General features: G+C 33.7%; 2 protein-coding genes across 2 annotated transcripts in view; one reads left to right on the top strand and one right to left on the bottom strand.

Annotated features, from left to right (window-relative positions):
- The window catches only part of LOC111061075 (prostatic acid phosphatase-like), a 29,765-nt gene extending 17,918 nt beyond the window's left edge, over positions 1–11,847 (top strand). The window contains exons 4-8 of the mRNA XM_039436018.1: positions 780–965; positions 6,146–6,269; positions 7,046–7,269; positions 9,365–9,554; positions 10,754–11,847. Of these exons, the coding sequence (XP_039291952.1) occupies positions 780–965; positions 6,146–6,269; positions 7,046–7,269; positions 9,365–9,554; positions 10,754–10,851 (822 nt within the window). The 3' untranslated portion in view covers positions 10,852–11,847. The remainder of the gene's footprint in view (positions 1–779; positions 966–6,145; positions 6,270–7,045; positions 7,270–9,364; positions 9,555–10,753) is intronic.
- A 4,010-nt stretch (positions 11,848–15,857) lies between these two features.
- Positions 15,858–19,229, bottom strand: LOC120353206 (cytochrome b5 reductase 4-like). Its single transcript, XM_039436029.1, has 4 exons — positions 18,898–19,229; positions 17,721–17,813; positions 16,683–16,853; positions 15,858–16,005 (listed from the first exon to the last, which is right to left on the bottom strand). Exons 1-4 carry the CDS (start codon positions 19,071–19,073, stop codon positions 15,945–15,947), a joined length of 501 nt encoding a protein of 166 aa, XP_039291963.1. The 5' UTR covers positions 19,074–19,229; the 3' UTR covers positions 15,858–15,944.
- Positions 19,230–19,469: the final 240 nt, after the last annotated feature.

Here is a 19,469-nt window from a genome sequence, read left to right as displayed (position 1 = left end):
ATAGAGATATTTAAGTTGTTGTCACACTACATAGTCACATTGTTAATAGCTATAATTTGGTCGTATAATTTCATGCTTTTCAACGACACATCACAATTTTGGACCAGCTTGATCACCTAGCATGTAGTTGGAAAATAAATTTACTTTTAGTAGACCAAATTAATAACAATTGGCAGTTTATTTTTGCTACTATTATTTGAAAACCACTCACATTTGAAAGGAAATCTTTCGACTGCATTGCCATATTATGTCTTCTCGTTATGAACCTAAAGCAGCCTGCACACAGGACAGGGACAATAGTAGCTTTCGCGGGGCCGCTGAATTGGAAATGTTCTAAACTTGAAAATTTACTGACATTTCCAATTCCGTTTTTCCGCCGCAGCTGGCTGTGGTCCCTGGGTGCACCGTGCTTTCAACTAAGTAGAGATTCGAAGAAGATTTTGTGTGTGTTGTTTTAGACTATTTTTTAATTTGTTATTGCTGTCTAATAATGTGCCCACATAAGAACAGCCCAATGCATTACATCAAAAATTGCTTTCTAATCTCTACCTAGTTTAAGGATACCAACCGGAAAATGACAACTCAGCTGAAAGATATAGTTGTGATTATGAATAATGTTTTATTGTTCTCAAAAATTGACTTCCGTACCAGTCGTTATCAATTTAATGAAAGTAAATTCATAATCGCAGTCTTTGATTTAGTAAAAAAGTTATGAGAAATTGATATTTTGCACGATAATGCCGGTAACATATTCCAAAGTACTGTGTATTCATTTTTAGGTCCTGGCTATGAAGAAACCTTGCCCCAGATACAAAGCCGAATTCGATAAAATGCTTAAATCTCCTCCAGTTACTGCGGAATTCGCCAAATATTCCAAAAGTATTGACTATCTCACTCATTTCAGTGGTGAAAAGGTCAAGACCTGGTTCCAACTGCAAGACCTGTATGACACCATGTTTATTGAGGTAAGGAATCACAATTTATATCAAGAATCTTCAGTGATTCCGATCTATACCATGATTTTCTATTTTATCGAGCTACACCAAAGCCGAATTTGAACATTGTTATTTGTTATATGATGACTGGATTGTTCCTAATATGGAGAAGGCCAGTCCTAACTCACACTATATTCATATAGATCCAAATGTGTATTGGAAGATCAACATTAATGTAAAATATAATAAAAGGAACAAGTATTACAAGTTCAAATAATACCCAGTCAATCATATGTGAATGAATATCATATTCAGCAATATCCTGAATGAATACCACATTACAATCGGTATATTTCTGAAAAAGGAATCAAAAAAACATTATGTTGAAGATGGTTTTAGGCTGGCTCCTGTGTGAAAAGAGTAGGTTTTGATAATTATTATCACGGGTGAACATTAGGCTAAGTCCAAAAATAATTTTTTTACAAATGCGCGTAAAGAAAGAATTTACATACTCAATAATTCTCCTCGTAAAACAGCTTATTTCTGAGGAGAATCTACTTTTTCGCTCGCTAACCATCTGCGCATGCGCAGTAGATTTTCTTTACGCTAGCAAATCATTCGCGCATGCGCAGAAGAGTTTATTTACGCTCGCTAATCAGCTGATGATAAGCAGCTCGCCAAAGACAAACCACTCTCGGTCAGATCTTAACCTAAAAAGTCGGTAATTGTACCGATTCTACAGCCATGATGGATATCAGTGTAGACGAATTATTATAAACTCCGCCAGATATAAGTGATTTAACAGGTTTGTGCAGTTGTAGAAAACATTTTGTATGTAATTCGCACGTAATGCTTCTTTATCGCTCTTGCAAAATTATCACGCTCCGCTTCGCGTCGCGTGATAACTGTTTTGCGCGAGCGATAACTCACATAATACTCAAAAACTATGCATCCAAAGGACTCAATTGTCATATAACAAATTAAAGCTTACATCATTTCCTACAATATTCATTCTACAACATTTTTCTAAAACTCCTCCAGTTTTCGAGATATCCGTTCTTGAAGGTGTGACATTTTTGAAAAACACTTTTGCCACCATTTTTTCTATTTTTGCTCTTATAACTTTTTAAAAATCAACGGGAAAATCTATGCTGATTATGACCTTATGGAGCATTAAATTCTCTTCAATTTGATGTATAATTTCACACTTTTACGAATTACCCTACTCCTTTTGCAGCAGCTCTAGTGTTGAGTGTGAAATCTCAATGTTTTTCAACAATAGATCAACTAACAAATGAATTTGGAGAGAATGTTTTAAATAGAATTTTTGACTTTGCAGCTTTGTTGAGACTAGTTAGAAGGCGAACATATCAAAAGTCCCCATTCCCAACTCAAAATTCTGTTTAAAACATTATGTACACTATGTACATTGGTGCTTGCAATATATATTGTAGTTATATAATAACAATAATGCAATATATATTTTTTGATATATTATTTGGATACCTGAGCAAAGTCCAGAGCCAAATTTGTACATTTGTTCCTTGTACTAGATACAGGATGGCCCTAAAACCTCGTATTTTTTGCTCATTTTCCAGTTTTTAGCTATTTCCGCCAAATCCAGTAATCAGACAGAAAAATTTGCTCTCGCCTTTTTTAGATTAAAAACTTCTGAATAAAATGAGATCATTCGGAACTTTCCATCTCAAATGAGTACTGAGTTATGATTTTTCAAAAATGAGAAAAATTTTATGAAAAAACAACTTTGATGAACAATTTCCGTTTGTTACCATTTAGATGTATAATTCAAATCCCTCTGGGCGTAATTTTGTCCTCTACAATCTGAGACCAGGGAGAGCGCTTTTATTTTTAGCTTCAACCATCATCCTACACTAAATTTTCCTCACAGTGATATTTCGCTTGTGATATTATATAAGTTCATGAGATTATGTCCTATGAGAATCACTCGTTAGTTGCTCTTCATTTCAGTTAATTTTCCATTTTTCGACTAAATTTCCTAGTGGAGAGGCGCGCATAAGGACACCTCAAGGATCAACATTTCAAACACTTATAACTTTTGACACAATGCTTGGATCTCATCTTACTGCACTTTATTCTTCTCGGCTCGTCAAGGTGGTTCAAAATCATGCATCATATGTTAAATTTAGTCGAAAAATGGAAAATTAACTCTTACTTAGTGTACTTAAGCCCATATTCCCTTAGCCTACACAAAAAATGGTAAATTTCTATATTCATAGCTGCATATATTGTGAACTACTTCAGATAAAATTCTCAAATCTAGTGAGGATGTGAAAGTTTTCTCCCTCTCCGCACTCTAATGAATAATACTATCGATTTCAATACCATTCGAACGTTACAGATGAAGATTTTTAAAATTGCGATTTTAGTTTTTTCATTTTTTTCGTGTTTCTACTGTTAATCAAGAGTTTCTAGAATGAGTCTGATGCAATATAGAAACTCACGATTGATTCCAAATTGTAAATCATTTCATCCTCTACGAGCTCAGTTGCCAATAATTCATCTTGAATAACTGAGGATGATGGTTGAAGCTAAAAATTAGGCGTTTTTCACAATACAAGGAGCATTGTTGTCAGGTGTACATGGAAATCTTCAAGAGATAGAGCGCTCTACCTGGTCTCAGATTGTAGAGCACAAGATTACGCCCAGAGGGATTTTCAATTATACATTTAAATACTATTCGGAAGATATCAGAATCGGAAGATATTGTTGATCAAAAACTAAAATTCATTTTTGAAAAATCATAACTTAGTACTCATTAGAGATAGACAATCCCGAATGATCTCATTCCATTCAGAATTGTGTAACCTAACAAAAAAATGCAAGAGCAAATTTTTCTGTCCGACTACTGGATTTGGCGGAAATAGCTAAAAACTGAAAATGAACAAAAATACGAGGTTTTTGGGCCATTCTATTTCTAGCACAAGGAAATTTGGCATGAACAAATTTGGTTTTAGATTTCTCTTATATATCCAAATAATATATTAAAAACTCATAACTACTTACTTTCGCTGGCTCTACATTCCGGTGTGGACCTTGGCCTCCATGCTTTTCTGGCTTCTGCCTTTCTCCTCCACGACCGCACTCCCATGATGTGCAAGTCCTCCTCTACATCCCTTAACCACCTCTTCCTTGGTCTTCCACGCTTTCTAATCCCCATCATTTGTGCGTTCATCAAGTTTTTGGGTAACCTGTCTATTCCCATTCTTGTCACGTGACCATGCCACCTTATTGTTTGTGCTTGGATGAAACACACGATATCTTGTTTATTGAGGAACACGTTCATCTGTGCGTCACTCCTTGCTCGCCAACCTTCCGCCGTCGCCAACCTCACTGGTCCAAACTCTTCTTATAATCATTGTTACCTTTCGAAGATGCGCAGCGCATTTATTTCTTCAACATTTAATGTCCATGCCTCTGCGCCGTACGTCACTACTGGTCTAATAAGGGTTTTGTAAATTTTCAATTTCGTTCCTCGAGAAAGGATCTTGGACTTCTTAAGTTGGCGAAATACGCTCTATTTCCAGCAAAGCTTCTGCTATGAATATCCTCTTGTATCCTATTCTCATTATTGATTATATTGATTATAGTGCCTAGATATTTAAATTCCCTCACACCATTTAGCTGTAGACCCAGACTTGTAATGTCTGTTATTTGTCTGCGTCTATTTTCTACAGTCATTTTGCGGTACTTAGTTTTTCTGTGTTAATATCCAGGCCTATTTTCTTTCCTTCTTCTTTTAATACTCCCAACATCCCCAATAGGTTTTGTTTTGACCGTGAAATAAGTACAACATAATCTGCGTAGGCACATACTTGATCCGATTTAAATGTAATGTTGCCGTTTATCTTTAGAGCTTGAAGAACCGTATTCAACGCCAGATTAAATAACACTGCTGACAAAGCATCTCCTTGTCTAACACCGCTTGTTACAGCAAAAGGTCTACTACATCTGTTCTCTATCTTGACACAGGAATGTGCACCATCCATTGTAATAAGAATTAACTTTATCAGTTTTTGTGGTATTCCGACTTTCATAAGAATTTTTGGCAGTATATTTCTATTGATAGAATCAAAGGCTTGCCGGAAGTCTACAAACATGCAGTGTAGATCAACATTTCACATAGCACTTTTCCATCATTTGTCTCATTACAAAAATTTGATTCATGGTTCCTCTGTTACTACGAAATCCACTCTGCACTTCACACATTACCTCCTCATAATATCCTGATATCCTTTTTCAATACCACACTGGAAAAAATCGTGTAGGCAATATTGAGCAACGTGTTTCCTCGATAATTATCACATGTTAATTTGTCACCTTTTTAAAAAACTGGACAGATCACTCCCATTTTCCATTCTTCAGGCATTTCTTCTTTCTCCCAAATCCAACAAATCAGCTCATGCAGTCTTCTGTGTAAGCTTTGAGTCCTCAGAATTTAAAAACCTCTGCAGGTAAACATCCACTTCCAGGAGCTTTTAGGCTCTTCATCTTATTTATTGCCTCTTGTATTTCTAGGAAACTAGATTGTTCTATTCAACTTCATCATTGCTCTCATTGTTTTCCTCGTCCCCTTTGTTCATGTTCTCATGGAAGTATTCTGCCCATCTCTCAAGAATTTTATCTTGCTCTCCTATGATGTTGCTGCCTTTCCTATCTTTGCATAGGTTCAATTTCGGTTTAAAGCCTTTCCTTATTACATATACCCTACCATAGAATTTTCGCACCTCATTTTGCCTGCTTAATTCCTCAATTTTCTCAATATATTGTTTTTGGTATTCCCTTTTTTCCTGCATGTCTTACTTGCACACTTTCTCAGTTCACTATACCTTTCTCTCCTCTGCCGCGTGTCTCTTTTCAACTCAAAAACTCATAAATACAATATATATTCCAAGCGCACCCCCTTTTTTATGTCTATATTGACTGGACTATTAGAAGTACTTAGAATGAAGAACACACTAAATAATTGCCGGCCAGTTTGGTGATTTGGGTTCGATTGCCGCCTCTTTCGTGGGTTCGAATCCCGCCGGTGGCAGGAAGTTTGATCATTTCATCTATCACCCACGCTATGGCAAAAAGCTTATGCGGGCATCATCCGCAATAAAAAAAAGGAATCAATATTTCAGATTAAGTAAAACTTTAATCAATTACTAAAAATTGCTATTTTTCAGGAACTAAATAACTATACATTGCCAAATTGGACAAGTGAAGTATATCCGACACCGCTGAAATCAGCAGCTGCATTTACTTTTCGTCTGGATACTTTTACAGAAAAACTTACCAGGCTCAAGACAGGTGAAGCAAAAAGAAATTCAGGCTATTTCATCTACGAAAATATCTAACCCTTTTGACTCCGTATTTTGAGAAATGTTAAATTCTACTTTATACAGCAACCATTGGATACAATAGGAAAATCTATCAATAGATTTTCTCTGATATAAAGCAAAATTTAATTGGTTGTTAAGGTTTCTGATTGAATCACAATCTAGAATTAATGATTCTTCTGAGCTGAATATTGTTAATTTTTATTATTTTTGAAACAGTCGTTGCGCTTCTCTTTTTATCCTTATAGTGTTGAGATTCTTTTGCAAAACTAATGACATCCACTGATACATTCATATTGTAAATTGTCAATTAATCACGATTATATTAATGTCAATAAACTCGATTTAGCCGTATTGAAATTTATCAATATCAGTCAACTTGGATGCAGTATGCGTCAAATTATAGATCATGGTCAGTTGACCACGAGAATAGCTTTGGTCAAAATCAGGTTTGCCAAAAACATTCGCTCTCAATTCAAAGACCTCGGTTTTATCCTTTTTATAAATCTATTCAGTTTTGAAATTAAAATATCCTTCATCAGTCAAAATCTGACTCTTGAAATAAGGAACTTTTCCCAGACACTTTTTTTAAATATTGCTAAGGATTTCAAAGTCCTGAATTCCATTTCAATTAAAATCCATTGTACACATTGCTTTAGTCTTTTCCGAAAGTCTGCATAGTTTACAATAACATATTGTGTGACTAACATAATTAATTGTAACATTTTTATTGTGATGTTTTTCCAGGTCCTCTTATGAATGCAATGATAAACCATTTCCGAATATACCTTCAAGGGAACAATAAAAATCACGATGACAAAAATAGTAGGAAGGTTTGGCTACTCTCTGCCCACGATGAAACTGTAGCAAATGTTCTAGATACATTGAAAGTATTCGAAACTCATAATCCGCCTTATACTGCTTGTGTGTTAATTGAACTTCGCGAGAAAAATAATGATTATTTCGTAACGGTAAGTATTGAGAATATGTATAACAAATATATCAATGACACATATGTTAGCTTGTCTAAGTTGGAGAAGAAGAGTAAAGAACATTCTTGTAAAAAACATACAATTTGAACACCTTTTGATTACATAGAAGACCATTTTTCTTTTAAATAATAGTAGAAACTTCTTCTCTACATAACATTCATGCTCAACACAGAGTGTAGAGCACCACATGAGTATTTGTTTTTACTATAATTTACAAGAAATTTTATTACCAAGTTATGTCGTAAAAAGCGTGCTCAATTCATCAACTAGCAGCTTGTAATGAAAAGTGGAATTGCAATATTGCATAAATAATTATGTTGATGCTCTACATTTTTGGACTAAAATATCGGGTGATTACAAATGAAATAGACAACTTCAATAGCCTGTACAACATTAAACTGGTGTATTTCAACATAGTAAGTGATATAGGTTTGTAGGGAATTTCTTAAAGTTTATGTTGGTAGAACTGTTGCTGGCTATTGTTGGCTGCTCCGTGTTACAACAGCCAGTTTAGTTTAGCAATATGGCCGCTACTCAAGTGGAGAAAGCTTATTGTGTTCTTGAATTAGCCAAAACAAACTCTGTTACTGTTGTGCAGCGTCATTTCAGAACAAAATACGGTAAACCACCACCAACAAGGCAATCAATTTATGACTGGTATGAACGTTTTGAAAGCAGTGGATGATTGTGTGTGTAAGAAGAAGAGTACTGGAAGACCTTCTGTTACAGAAGAAAAAATTGATAGTGTTCGTGATGTTTTTGTACGAAGTCCAGGAAAATCGACTAGATCAGCGAGTTTAGAATTGCAAATTCCTCAACCTACTGTGTGGAAAATTCTGCGGAAACGTTTGAAAATGACACCTTATAAATTGCAGTTAGTACAAAGTTTAAATGACAATGATAAAGTTGTACGTAAAAATTTTTGTCAAGAGATGCAACATTGTCTTGAAAATGACGACACATTGTTTAATCGCCTAATTTTCAGTGATGAATGCACTTTTCACATTAGTGGAAAAGTTAACAGACATAATGTACGAGTATGGGGAACAGAAAACCCAAGAGAGACTGTACAGCATATACGCGATTCTCCTAAAGTGAACGTGTTTTGCGCTTTATCTTGTGAAAAGGTTTACGGGCCTTTCTTCTTCCAAGAACCATCAGTAACCGGAAGAATTTATCTGGACATGTTAACCGAATGGTTAATGCCTCAACTCCATGAAGATAGTTGTAACTTCATTTTTGTACAAGATGGAGCTCCGCCTCACTGGTACTCAGACGTCAGAGGGTATCTGGATGAACATCTTCCTAGACGATGGATCGGCCGTGCAAGTGAGGAAAACGTTGTGTTTCAGCCGTGGCCACCTCGTAGTCCGGACCTAACGCCCTGCGACTTTTTCTTGTGGGGCTATGTAAAAGACAGAGTTTTCGTACCACCGCTTCCTGTTGATATCGATGATCTTAAACAACGAATCACAAATGCTCTTGCTACAGTTAACCGTGAGATGCTTAGTCGTGTGTGGTCAGAATTTGACTACCGTGTTGATATCTGTCGTGTTGCAAGTGGTGCACACATTGAACATCTGTAAATTTTCAATAAAAACTTCAAGAATTCTTCTATGTAATCATGTAAGTAATGATCTAAACTTTTAAATAATAAATTCTCTACAAGCTATTCAAACTGTCTATTTCATTTGTAATCACCCGGTTCATTACAGTACAACTAATATAATAATATCATATTTTATTCTTGTGATTATTGTTCAACTATTCAATGAAAAAACGTTCAGCACATTTCTCAAATAAAATATTGACAATCGAATCGATCAATACTTTTTGGAGCCTTCTGTATTGTCATGTGGAAGATTCGATTTCCCATCATCAACATTAATGTAATAGTTTTAAAATCTATATTTATTCAATGATGCAAATAAATACAATATTTAGAAAAGAAAAAACATGCAATTGCCCAAAAACTTTTTATTTCTTAATTTTGTCTCAGAGACCAAATATTTTGTAAATTATTTCCGTATAACTTCACTTGGAATTTATTCACTGATAATTTCACTTTTTGCAGGTTACGTATCGTAACTCGAGCTCGGAAGCCACTTTGCTAACGATTCCAGGATGCGCCACACTCTGTCCATTCAACCAGTTTGTTCAAATCTTGAAACCGTTAATCCCCTCCGACTGGGAAAGCGAGTGTCACGGAAATAGAATGTTCACTCTATCTCAACATTTGCTGCAGCATTCTCTTGTGCTACCTTGTGAGTCTACAAGTTGATTATCATTTTATTAGATTTGGATATAAGATTTGTAGAAAACAAATCATAATATTTATGCTGTAGAACCTCTTTGTTATTGAGAAATTTTATTATTTATAGTCAATTCCACTCTATTGAGAACTTGAAATGTCAGAGTACTGCAACTTACATTGCTTCTAATTAAACTACTCATTAGAGTGGAATTGACTACATGCGGCGATTCTCAACCTGTGTGGTTGGGGGGGGGAGGTTTTTTAGAAAAATAATTTATACGAATAAAAAATAGCATTCAATGTACCGTACCTTTAATGGGATTCCAAAACGAAATCAGGATTTCCAAATATGAGCATTAAATATTTTTGTTTTTATTCTTCTCTTTACTCTCAAGTTCATTTGGAATCTTAAGCTTCTAGTCCAATTTTATTCAACGTACCTTTGTGAATCTTCATTTTCAGCTTTGACTTATTTGAAATCAAAATATCGAGCAAGACTGGACGTTGAGGTATGCTTTGTCACAGTTGCAGTCAAATATCAAGAAGCTTATTAGTGGAAAAAATGGCAACTCTCTCACTAGAATCTATGTTAATTCGAGAGTGGCTGTAGGAAATTTTACTTAATACTCAATACCATTTTATATGCACCATGTATGGATTTTTCATTTTTAAAATTTGTATTTCGTTTCATTTATATTCGATAAACAAAAAAGAATCAAATTCCATACTTTTCCCCAGTCCAACATGTTTCTTACTTGACTGATGTATGAGCTTAATATGGAGGTATGTATCGTGGGAAGAATTGAGAATTGTGAAGGGGGAGCAAAAACGTTTTTAACCCCTGGCCTACAATCTCACCAATATAGATTCAAATACTCCTGCAAAACTATTTGATAACCATTGTGATCTTGATGGTAGGTAATTTTGATGCGGTATGCCCCTAAACAAAGGTTTGCATTATCTTAAATATATGAGCAGTTCTTACGTTTTGATTTCATTTTCATTTGGAAATGAAATCAAATTACAGGTGCCGTAATTTAACTCTGTTTTAACGGACTATAGCACATTTTTCTCTTTTCGAACTAATTTCACAAATATACTAATCTATAATAATACGCTATTCAGATTCAAGAAACTATTAATTCAGCACACTTTTCTCATTTTACAAGTTGATACTCTTTTTTTATAATTTTCTGTTTTTGTTTCCAGTGTTGCTGACCACTCTAATCCTGGCACTTCTTCTTCTGACGTCGATGCTCCTTTTTGGCAGAGACACCACAGACCATCTCACTTTTACAGGAAATTGAAGACAGACAGCATATAAACGTTAATTGATGTCAGCTACTATTTATAGAGTGAGTGAAAAGTGTGAGAACTACTTCATAAACAAAGGTGAATATTTGAGGATCCTACTTAGATTGAAAATCCTATTAAAATATTAACTTACATTCAAAATGATGAATCCAAGATACCAAATTGTTAGTCACAGAAAGTAGTATTTTTAATTCGAGTACAGTAAGATCCTCAATAATTGCCACCGTTAGAATTTTTTTTTTAACTGTTCTCAAACTCTTCACCCACCTGTAAAGAGTATAATGGCATAGAGAAAAGATATCATGAGAAGCTTTCCCATGGTATAGGTCTTTTTTGTTCCAAAGATTACTGTTAACTCAAGCCGATAGTCCTAATGGTTTTTTCGTGAAGCTATGTGACGGTGGTAGTCTCTCATAATGTGCCGTTCTTACACTCACCCGGCCAAAACAGTAATAATAGACAGTAGTCAACAGTGATCGGCTTAGTTAACAAACAATATTGGCTTGAAATCAGGAACATAAACGACCTATACCATAGGATATCTTCTTATGCTATCGTTTCTCTAAGATAACTGCTTATATACAAGGAAAGCAGAAACAGAACTTTACTGACAGTCAGTACTGTAATTTGCCAAGTAGACTGGCAGGTTTGTTTTTACTGGCAGCCTGCAATTAATTACTTGCATTTTTATAGGAAATTACCCCTTCAAACAGAAAAAGTAAGCGGTAAATTGAAGAGGAAAGTACTGGCCGCAATTAACTTGCTGTCTAAATTTCTTATTCATATGTCGCTTATATTAGTGTTGTCCTTCAGTTCCAAGGGCCCCATTACACAATCATGTTTTTGATCATATATCAGATCATAGAAATCTGAATTTGAAATCTGTTTTCAAATGAATGTCTTAGGGTCTGGACACACAGAGAGCGATCTGCTACCAGAGCGGTCTCAGGAGGATATAAATATCTGTTTGTCCAGGCCCTTAAAACCGATCTAATAGAGAATCAAATCTTTGATAAAACTTTGCCAAATATCTATGATTTGAAACATTATAATATATGACTGTGTAATTGGGCCCTAATGGGGGTTTGTACTGTTCACCAGGCCATGTGAAATGTATAAGGTACTTTGTCGTCTGGGGATGCTTGCTTTGGTGCTTCACCCAGGTTGGAATGTACTCGTATTTTACATTTGTATTTCACATTCACAGACGATTTGTTTTATTGTCTTAAAATCACATTCTAGAAAGTGCGAAGTTAACAGGAACTCTCTGATAGTCAGCGACTGATTTTAACTGGAGAGATCTGACTTGGAATTATTATGGTTTGTTGAATTTACTTCCTATGAAATGGAATGTGAGCTATTCCGGCGGCCAATCGAGCAAGATTATGTTGTGTATTTTTTTATCAACTCATCGATTTACAATTATTAAGGAACTTCACATTCTTTGTGCATAAACATGACTGACACGTGTTTTGAAACCAAAACTTTCAAGAAAATGACGTTGGATTTACATCACCTCTAAATATGGCTTGAATAATATTATTGTATATTCTTGCTGCCAAAATTCATTGCTTTCCTTTTTTATATCCACCTATTTAGAGGGTTTTTCGTGTTTGTTTATCAAAGTAAGAACTAATAAGTATCATCTGTGTTTACAATGACGTGTCTTGATGGTCCAAGAATTTTTAGGTTTTTTGCCGTTAATATACTTACATTCCGCCCCTACAAAAATCGTTGCATTTCTTAATTGTTTACTATATTTGCATTTTGAAATCTACTTTTATGTATTTTGGATTATACTAGCTCAAATGTAGCAAATTTTTCAATTATCGATAACTTAACTATTGATTCACTGGGCTAAGAATGAGATGATTTTTATTATTTTAATATTACCCATTAGTTGGCATTAGTTAGACAATGATGTCATTTATTTTTAATAAGAATTCAATTTCAAATAGGTCATAGATACAGTTAAGGGCCTAGATAATTTCTGTCATTCACTATTCACTGACTTACTTTTCAACCACAAGTACAAGAGGGTATATTTTTACCACTTAACAACATTGTGTTTCGCTGCTAAAGCCGCCATATAAAACTAAGTATATGAGATTGAAAACATATTTTGGATAATGGTTAACTAGTAGATTAATTATTTTGTAAAATAGGTAATTTTAGTGATTGGGTTTTAAAATGCTTGATTGTTACCTATTATTTTTTTATTTTTGCGATATGTATATTATTAAGTGAATGAATGAACTATGTAATGCGATAAACAGTATGAGTAATTCATAATTCATCAATTATTGTTTTTTATTTTTACAATAAGGTTCAAAATATAATATTATGTCATTGAGTATTGTTTAGTAGCTTGACTAACATCTCTAATTTTCTTATTGTTTTGTGAGTTTTTTGTGTGTGGAATTGAAATTTGGTTTTGTAGCAAAAATGCTGTATGGAGAACTCTTTGACTGAACTGAACAAATCAAAATTTAGTGCTTTTCACTTTTTTTAAATTATGAACTTATTCATTTGTGGGTATAAATATTAATTGTTATTGATAAAATATAAATGTATATCATTGATGGTTAGTTTTTGGGACAAATATTTTGACATTTTTTATTGTATTGAATGTGTGATATTGAATAAAGGATACCATTGCATGTACAAGTTTTTCCCCTTGAAGCACAGATTTGGCAAGAGATAAATAGTTTAATAGTTTGAAATAATCAATATTTTCTTAATGTTTCATGTCGAGAAAATAGCTTTAAAATTCAGTAATCATCGTGTTTATCAACATTCACTTTGAAATTATTAGCTACCTATTATTAAAAGTTTATATATTAGTTCTCTTTTAGGCCTACTTGAAAAAATATTTCAAGGGACAAGAAAAGATTTCCGAATTATGTTTTATGTCATCTGAAATTGAAAATTATACTTGTTTGAACAATTATTATTGAAATTACTAGTACTCTCTTAATACTTTTTTATATAAACACAACTAGTTTCGAGCACTCATGCCATTTTCAAGTGTCAAAATGAATTTTGTAAAGAAGATACTAGTAATATATACAATAACTGAGCAATTTAAGTAGCCCTATTAAAATACATTATTGGTGTGATCAACTACAGACTAATTTTTGATCCATCAAATGCGCAGCTCAGCTAATAATTAATAGCAATTTCTTTGAGAGCCTCATTTATAAGCGATTCTTATGCCTCCGCTACACTCTCGCCGAGTCTATCGCCGAATGGCCAACATGAGCGGTTTCGCTATACGGGCGGAGTGAAAACGAGCAGTAGCGGAGCCAACCATACTCTCGTTCGTCGACATTCGTATAAACTCGGCGAGAGTGAGTGACTTTGTTGCCCACCAGTAACAGAATTTTGACAATCCTTTTGTAATAATTCCTACAAAGTAATAGGCTCCTCCTTTAATCATTCATTGAAAACAAGTGAATAATTTATGTGTTGGGAGAACGAAGAAGCGCGCGCCGCATGCAAAAGTTCTGTCAAGCTGTCAGAAGGGTAAATCAGTTAGGTAAGAAGATTAAGGCGCGCACTGAAATGACGCGCGCCTTCTTCGTACCTCTAATATTCAAGTTTGACAAGGGTTCAAAATTCAGGCTGAGTATATATTTTGAAACGTAGGTCTCCACATTAGAACGAGCGTCAGCGAAGTTCTCACTTTTGACTTACTGAATGCGTTTTTTGTGTTTTTATGTTCGACAAGAACACTTTAGAGAGAATTGATCAATCAGCTTCAAATTTTGAACAGAATTCTTAAAACCTTTTTACAGGTCAAGTTCGTTGGACAACAAAATTGACTCACTCCTTCAAGATAAAGAAATAACATTTAAAGTGCATACTGTAAGAAAAAAAATTGTTTTGATTCGTTCGGTCAATCATTACAGTATGTATTGTTATATGTTTTGTCTGAATAAATTGAATTGAAATTGAATATAGCGCTTAATTTAGGCTATTTGAGATTTCATGTGATCAGATAGAGTTTTCATTTTTTTAAACAATATGGATTTGATAATATTCTCTAATAGATTAGGAGATTTTTCAACGGCAATAGAATATATTTTTTTATTTACTTTATGCATAAATTTTCTACTGTTAAAGCGAGCGTAGCGAGCCTGTCGGTTAGTTCCGAATGAACTATACTTGTACAAATATCATAGTGGTCAATTTCCATTCAGTTTTTTCGAATGTACATGCACATTGCAGTATTGCACACAAATAACATGAAAACAATACTGTGGAAATGCTTGAAAGTTGCAATAATTTCAACCATATAGAAGTCTGAATTACTTCCATGTTGTTGAAATTATTGCAGCTTAGAAGTAATTCAGCAGAATCGTACTCCATTCAAAAAATAAAATTAACAGTTAACATAAATCGAAGTTCACTGGAATTCTTATCAATAAATTCGGCTTAAATCTAATCACTTCAACACCTGGAGAACACTAACAGAAATCTAAATTTTAATATTTTTCAATATTTACCATTCCTTCCTCGACACGTCGATTTTTGTTGAAGGGGTTCATTGAACAAAACAAGAAAATAAATAGCATGTATATTTATATATATTATCATAATTTTACGAAAGCAGGTAGAAAAAGGCGCGGCAACTACCATCCCAAATATTTATCAATCTATTATTTCCCAAATATAATCAATTTCATGATTTTCAATTTCCGTTTATCCTTTTATTCAAAAGTGAATTTTTGAACAATATTTTTTACAAATAAATATCTGAGCTTTCATGAACCAGTTGGAACAAAAAAAGGTTTAAATATAGCCACCCAGATTCTCACTATCAACGTCCCTTATCAGGACCTACTATATAGGAAGTCCTGCCCTTATGAATAACATCAATGATTTTATCCAACAAATGCTGACAGTTTTAAGTGAATCTCACTGCAGTTTGTCCCCGAGATCTCACAAAATTCAGGACATTATATTACAGGATGGACAAAATTGAAAGAAAATACGGTTGAAAAATAGAATTCTCATTTATTATAATATATTATCATCTGTACAAAAGTAGTTGATTTTTCGGAAAATAGAATTTATTCGAAGTCTACTGCCCTGAAAAACTGTAATAGTTTTCTGAAGTGTACTCCAAATGTTCCTTTAGCATCCTGGAAAAATGGAAAATTAATCATACAAACATACATAATTTGATAAAACATAGCCAACATAACTTAATTTTATATTGAAATTGAGAAATTCTAAGTAATATTTCAGAGATATTTATTTATCTTTTATGTTTTTCCGTTTCTTATAAGATCATCTTAAAAGTTAATATTGGAGTTTAACATTTAGAGTATGTGAATATAAATATGAAAATATATTATTCTCTCCACTTCTCATTTACCTTAGGTTTCGTAAGTTGAAAACATGTGACAATATTGCATTATTTTTTTTATTTGATTTGTTTGATAAATTCAGTTATTTGGAAAGCAATAGTTTTTTATTGATCTTAATATAAGCAATACTTTCACTTTAAATGATCTGTGCAGTGTTAATGGATAAATAAATAACTCAAGTCTGAGAGATATTACTTTTTACACGGCTCTCTCACGAAGACAGAGCAGCCCGATGCTCTTCCCTTCAATAATCACTCCCACTACCTAACAGTATTCTCCCAACTTTTGTATCATCCAATAATTGTGCGCAGCACGCTTACTCCTCTCCACTACTCTGTCCATGCTACAAAATGTGGAAGGAGAAATCGGTTTCCCATCTTCATGTTAGAAGTAATACCTCTCGGACTTTGGTCGATTCTGGTTAATATAAAAATAGTTTAACTGCATACTTTTCAACCAAAGCAGTGAATGGCCGTGGACCACAAATGCATACGAAGTCACTTCTAGGAATGTCATCGGCATGTTTTGGCAAAATGTTTAGCAGCAGATCGAGCGAGACATGTCCCCTTCTGCCACTCCACTCAGAGCTCGGTTCCGACAAAATGTGTTCCACATAAAACCTGCAACAAATCAACATTCTTCATATTAAAATGCCTCCAATCAGTGCCTCATTATTCATCAGATGAATGCTTTTACATTGGCTCACGAAAAACTAGAAGCAACGACAATTGTGCACAAATAAAACCACTGGTCCTTTTGCATGTTCTGCTAATAAATGTTGAATGACGTCGCATTGTAGTCAAATTCATTAAATAATAATTTCGTGGCATTTGTTATGTTAGATGAGGTTATTTAAATGCGGATAAATTTGATAAAAGTTTGTGAAACCGGAAGATCCACTGGAAAACTAGTAGGTTATTGTTTTAATAGAAACCTATGAAGACAAAAAGGCAAAAGATAGAAATTACCAATCAATAGAAGATAACTAGTAAATCGAGATTTAATCTGTTGCCAGTGAAAATTATTTGTAGAGCACATACGAAATGTATGAATCTATGTCCGGCATAAAAACAGTAAATAGGCCTACTGTAAAACTAAGTGAAAAAGTAACTTGGAGAATTTACAAATTGATAACTCATCTTGTGCATAAATAGCAAAATATCTTGTGCACAAATAACACTGTTTTTCCCCATTATCCCAATACAGACAGTAGATCAAATTTGAAACATATTATTGTAAACTGAACTATCTAATGAAATTATGTGTTTTTTATGGATTTGTTTCAACGAGGTAATTAACTAGCTAGGTTACTTTATTATTATATATTCTACTCTGATAAGAATCAAAATCGCTTATTCCAAACAAAAAATTATATTTTCCAATAATTCCAAACAGCATAAGTTAATTTTCGTTTTTAATACTAACATATAGATTACAATTCTAATAAATTTATGACATAGAAATTAAAATCATTTGATTCATCTTACCTGCTTTCTTCACTAGCTAGTTGATCCAATTTATCTTCTAATATTATATCTTTCCTTGTTTTGTTGAAGTATAACAGTCTAATTTTCAGAACACTGAAATCGATAAAACAATAAAACTTTTTTTTCAAGATTAATATATTCCATAGATGATTATGATGAAAGAATCAAAGTGAGTTTGATCTAATCTAAATTAGGTACCACAATAATTATTATGCTATTAATAATAAAAATGAATTAATAGGGAAATAACATGAAATAATGAATATAGATTCCAATTGATTATTAATCGTAGTCTAAATGCCCATAGAAGATACAGAATAGCAAATACTCAATATTCTGAAAAACTGGTTCCTTAAGAAACTCCAACAAATTGGTTTGATTAAAAAAAAACTCATTTCAAACGGTTATTGATGCATTTTTCATTTAATTCACAAAATGACGAATGACTGCAAGATAGAATACATGTGAATATACACGTATATTCCCCCTTACATTGCGACCATTTGAAACATACTCGTATCACAGAATACATATATGTATTCTGTACTTGTATCTCGTGACTAAACCATCTATAACACTACAGTGAGGTCCACGTTATAATGGCAGTGTAGGAAGATAGGAGAAAAGGGTTGCCAGATCTCAACCTTGCCACCCAAACAGCTGATACTGGTATATCTGATGAATTCAACTGTTCATTATTGTTGAAAGATAATGTATCGTATACAAAGATAATGTATCGTGAAAGAATCGTATTTTATTTGTCAAGAAAATATATTTTTCAAAAATGTAATAATAATATTTTAACTTAATAATAATTTTAATGATTGAGATTAAATATTTTGTCAATTTAGTTGAATTTTTACATTGTTCATAAACGATGTGGCAACATCGCAAAGCGTGAAAGAGATAGCGCCATCTGCTTGAATGATAGATGAGGATAGAAATCATTATAATGTGGACCTCACTATAGCAGTGTCTAAAGCACTTTTAAAGCAGTTAAATAGTATAGTAGCAAAAACAGGTGGACCCTACTGTATTACACGGTTCTAATAGGGAGTCAAGTATTTTTGATAAAAAATGGTCAAATATCTATGATCTGATGTATGTTCTAAGATGTGCGAAAAATATTGTCCAAGCAACATGTTTACAGAAATAGTTAAGATAAAACAACATTTACCTTGGAGACTTTAGTAACCAGTCAACGACCGATAGCATTGGCGTAATTCCCGTTCCAGCAGCAAACAAGTACACCTCGGTTATGTTTTTTGTAAAAATGTCTGTGTTGAAGGAGCCTTTGGGGTTGCTGAGCATGACAGTGCTGCCTTTGCGCTGACTGCACAGCCACGAGCTCATTTTACCCAGGTCGTAGCACTTGATCAGTAGGCTCACCTCTTCGGATGTGCTTCGCCACACAGGTTTGCCAACACACGGCTTCTGGTAGGTCAGTTTCGGTACCGGTGTGTACGGTCGGATCACTTCTTCACCTACAAATCATGAAAACAATTTTCATATGTTGGTACTGTATAGAATAAAATGATAGAATTTCTAACTAAATAAGTTGAAGAATCACAATATGAGTCAAATACAAAATAAAACATCGGCGAAGAACGTTCACTGGTTTAAACTGGTGTGATTGGTACACAATATAAAAAATAAAATTTTTGTAGAAGGCATTAAAGGTACTGTATGTATGTAAGCATTGTCTAAAGCATTAATCAAAGTATGTAAGCATTATTAAGAATGTATAAG

Source organism: Nilaparvata lugens, chromosome 1, assembly GCF_014356525.2.
Source record: "Nilaparvata lugens isolate BPH chromosome 1, ASM1435652v1, whole genome shotgun sequence".
Classification (NCBI taxonomy): Eukaryota; Metazoa; Arthropoda; class Insecta; order Hemiptera; family Delphacidae; genus Nilaparvata; species Nilaparvata lugens.
Note: the sequence above shows the minus strand (reverse complement) of the source record. Positions and strands in the feature narration are given on the sequence as shown.

Bases quoted from the DNA above. Each gene is read 5' to 3' on its own strand.
- LOC120353206 (XM_039436029.1), bottom strand. From the start codon at position 19,073: ATGAGCTCGTGGCTGTGCAGTCAGCGCAAAGGCAGCACTGTCATGCTC. The intron at 17,814-18,897 runs GTAAATGTTGTT...TATCGATTTCAG, and splicing joins TGGTTACTAAAGTCTCCAAG to TGTTCTGAAAATTAGACTGT. The intron at 16,854-17,720 runs GTAAGATGAATC...GATTTGTTGCAG, and splicing joins CTAGCTAGTGAAGAAAGCAG to GTTTTATGTGGAACACATTT.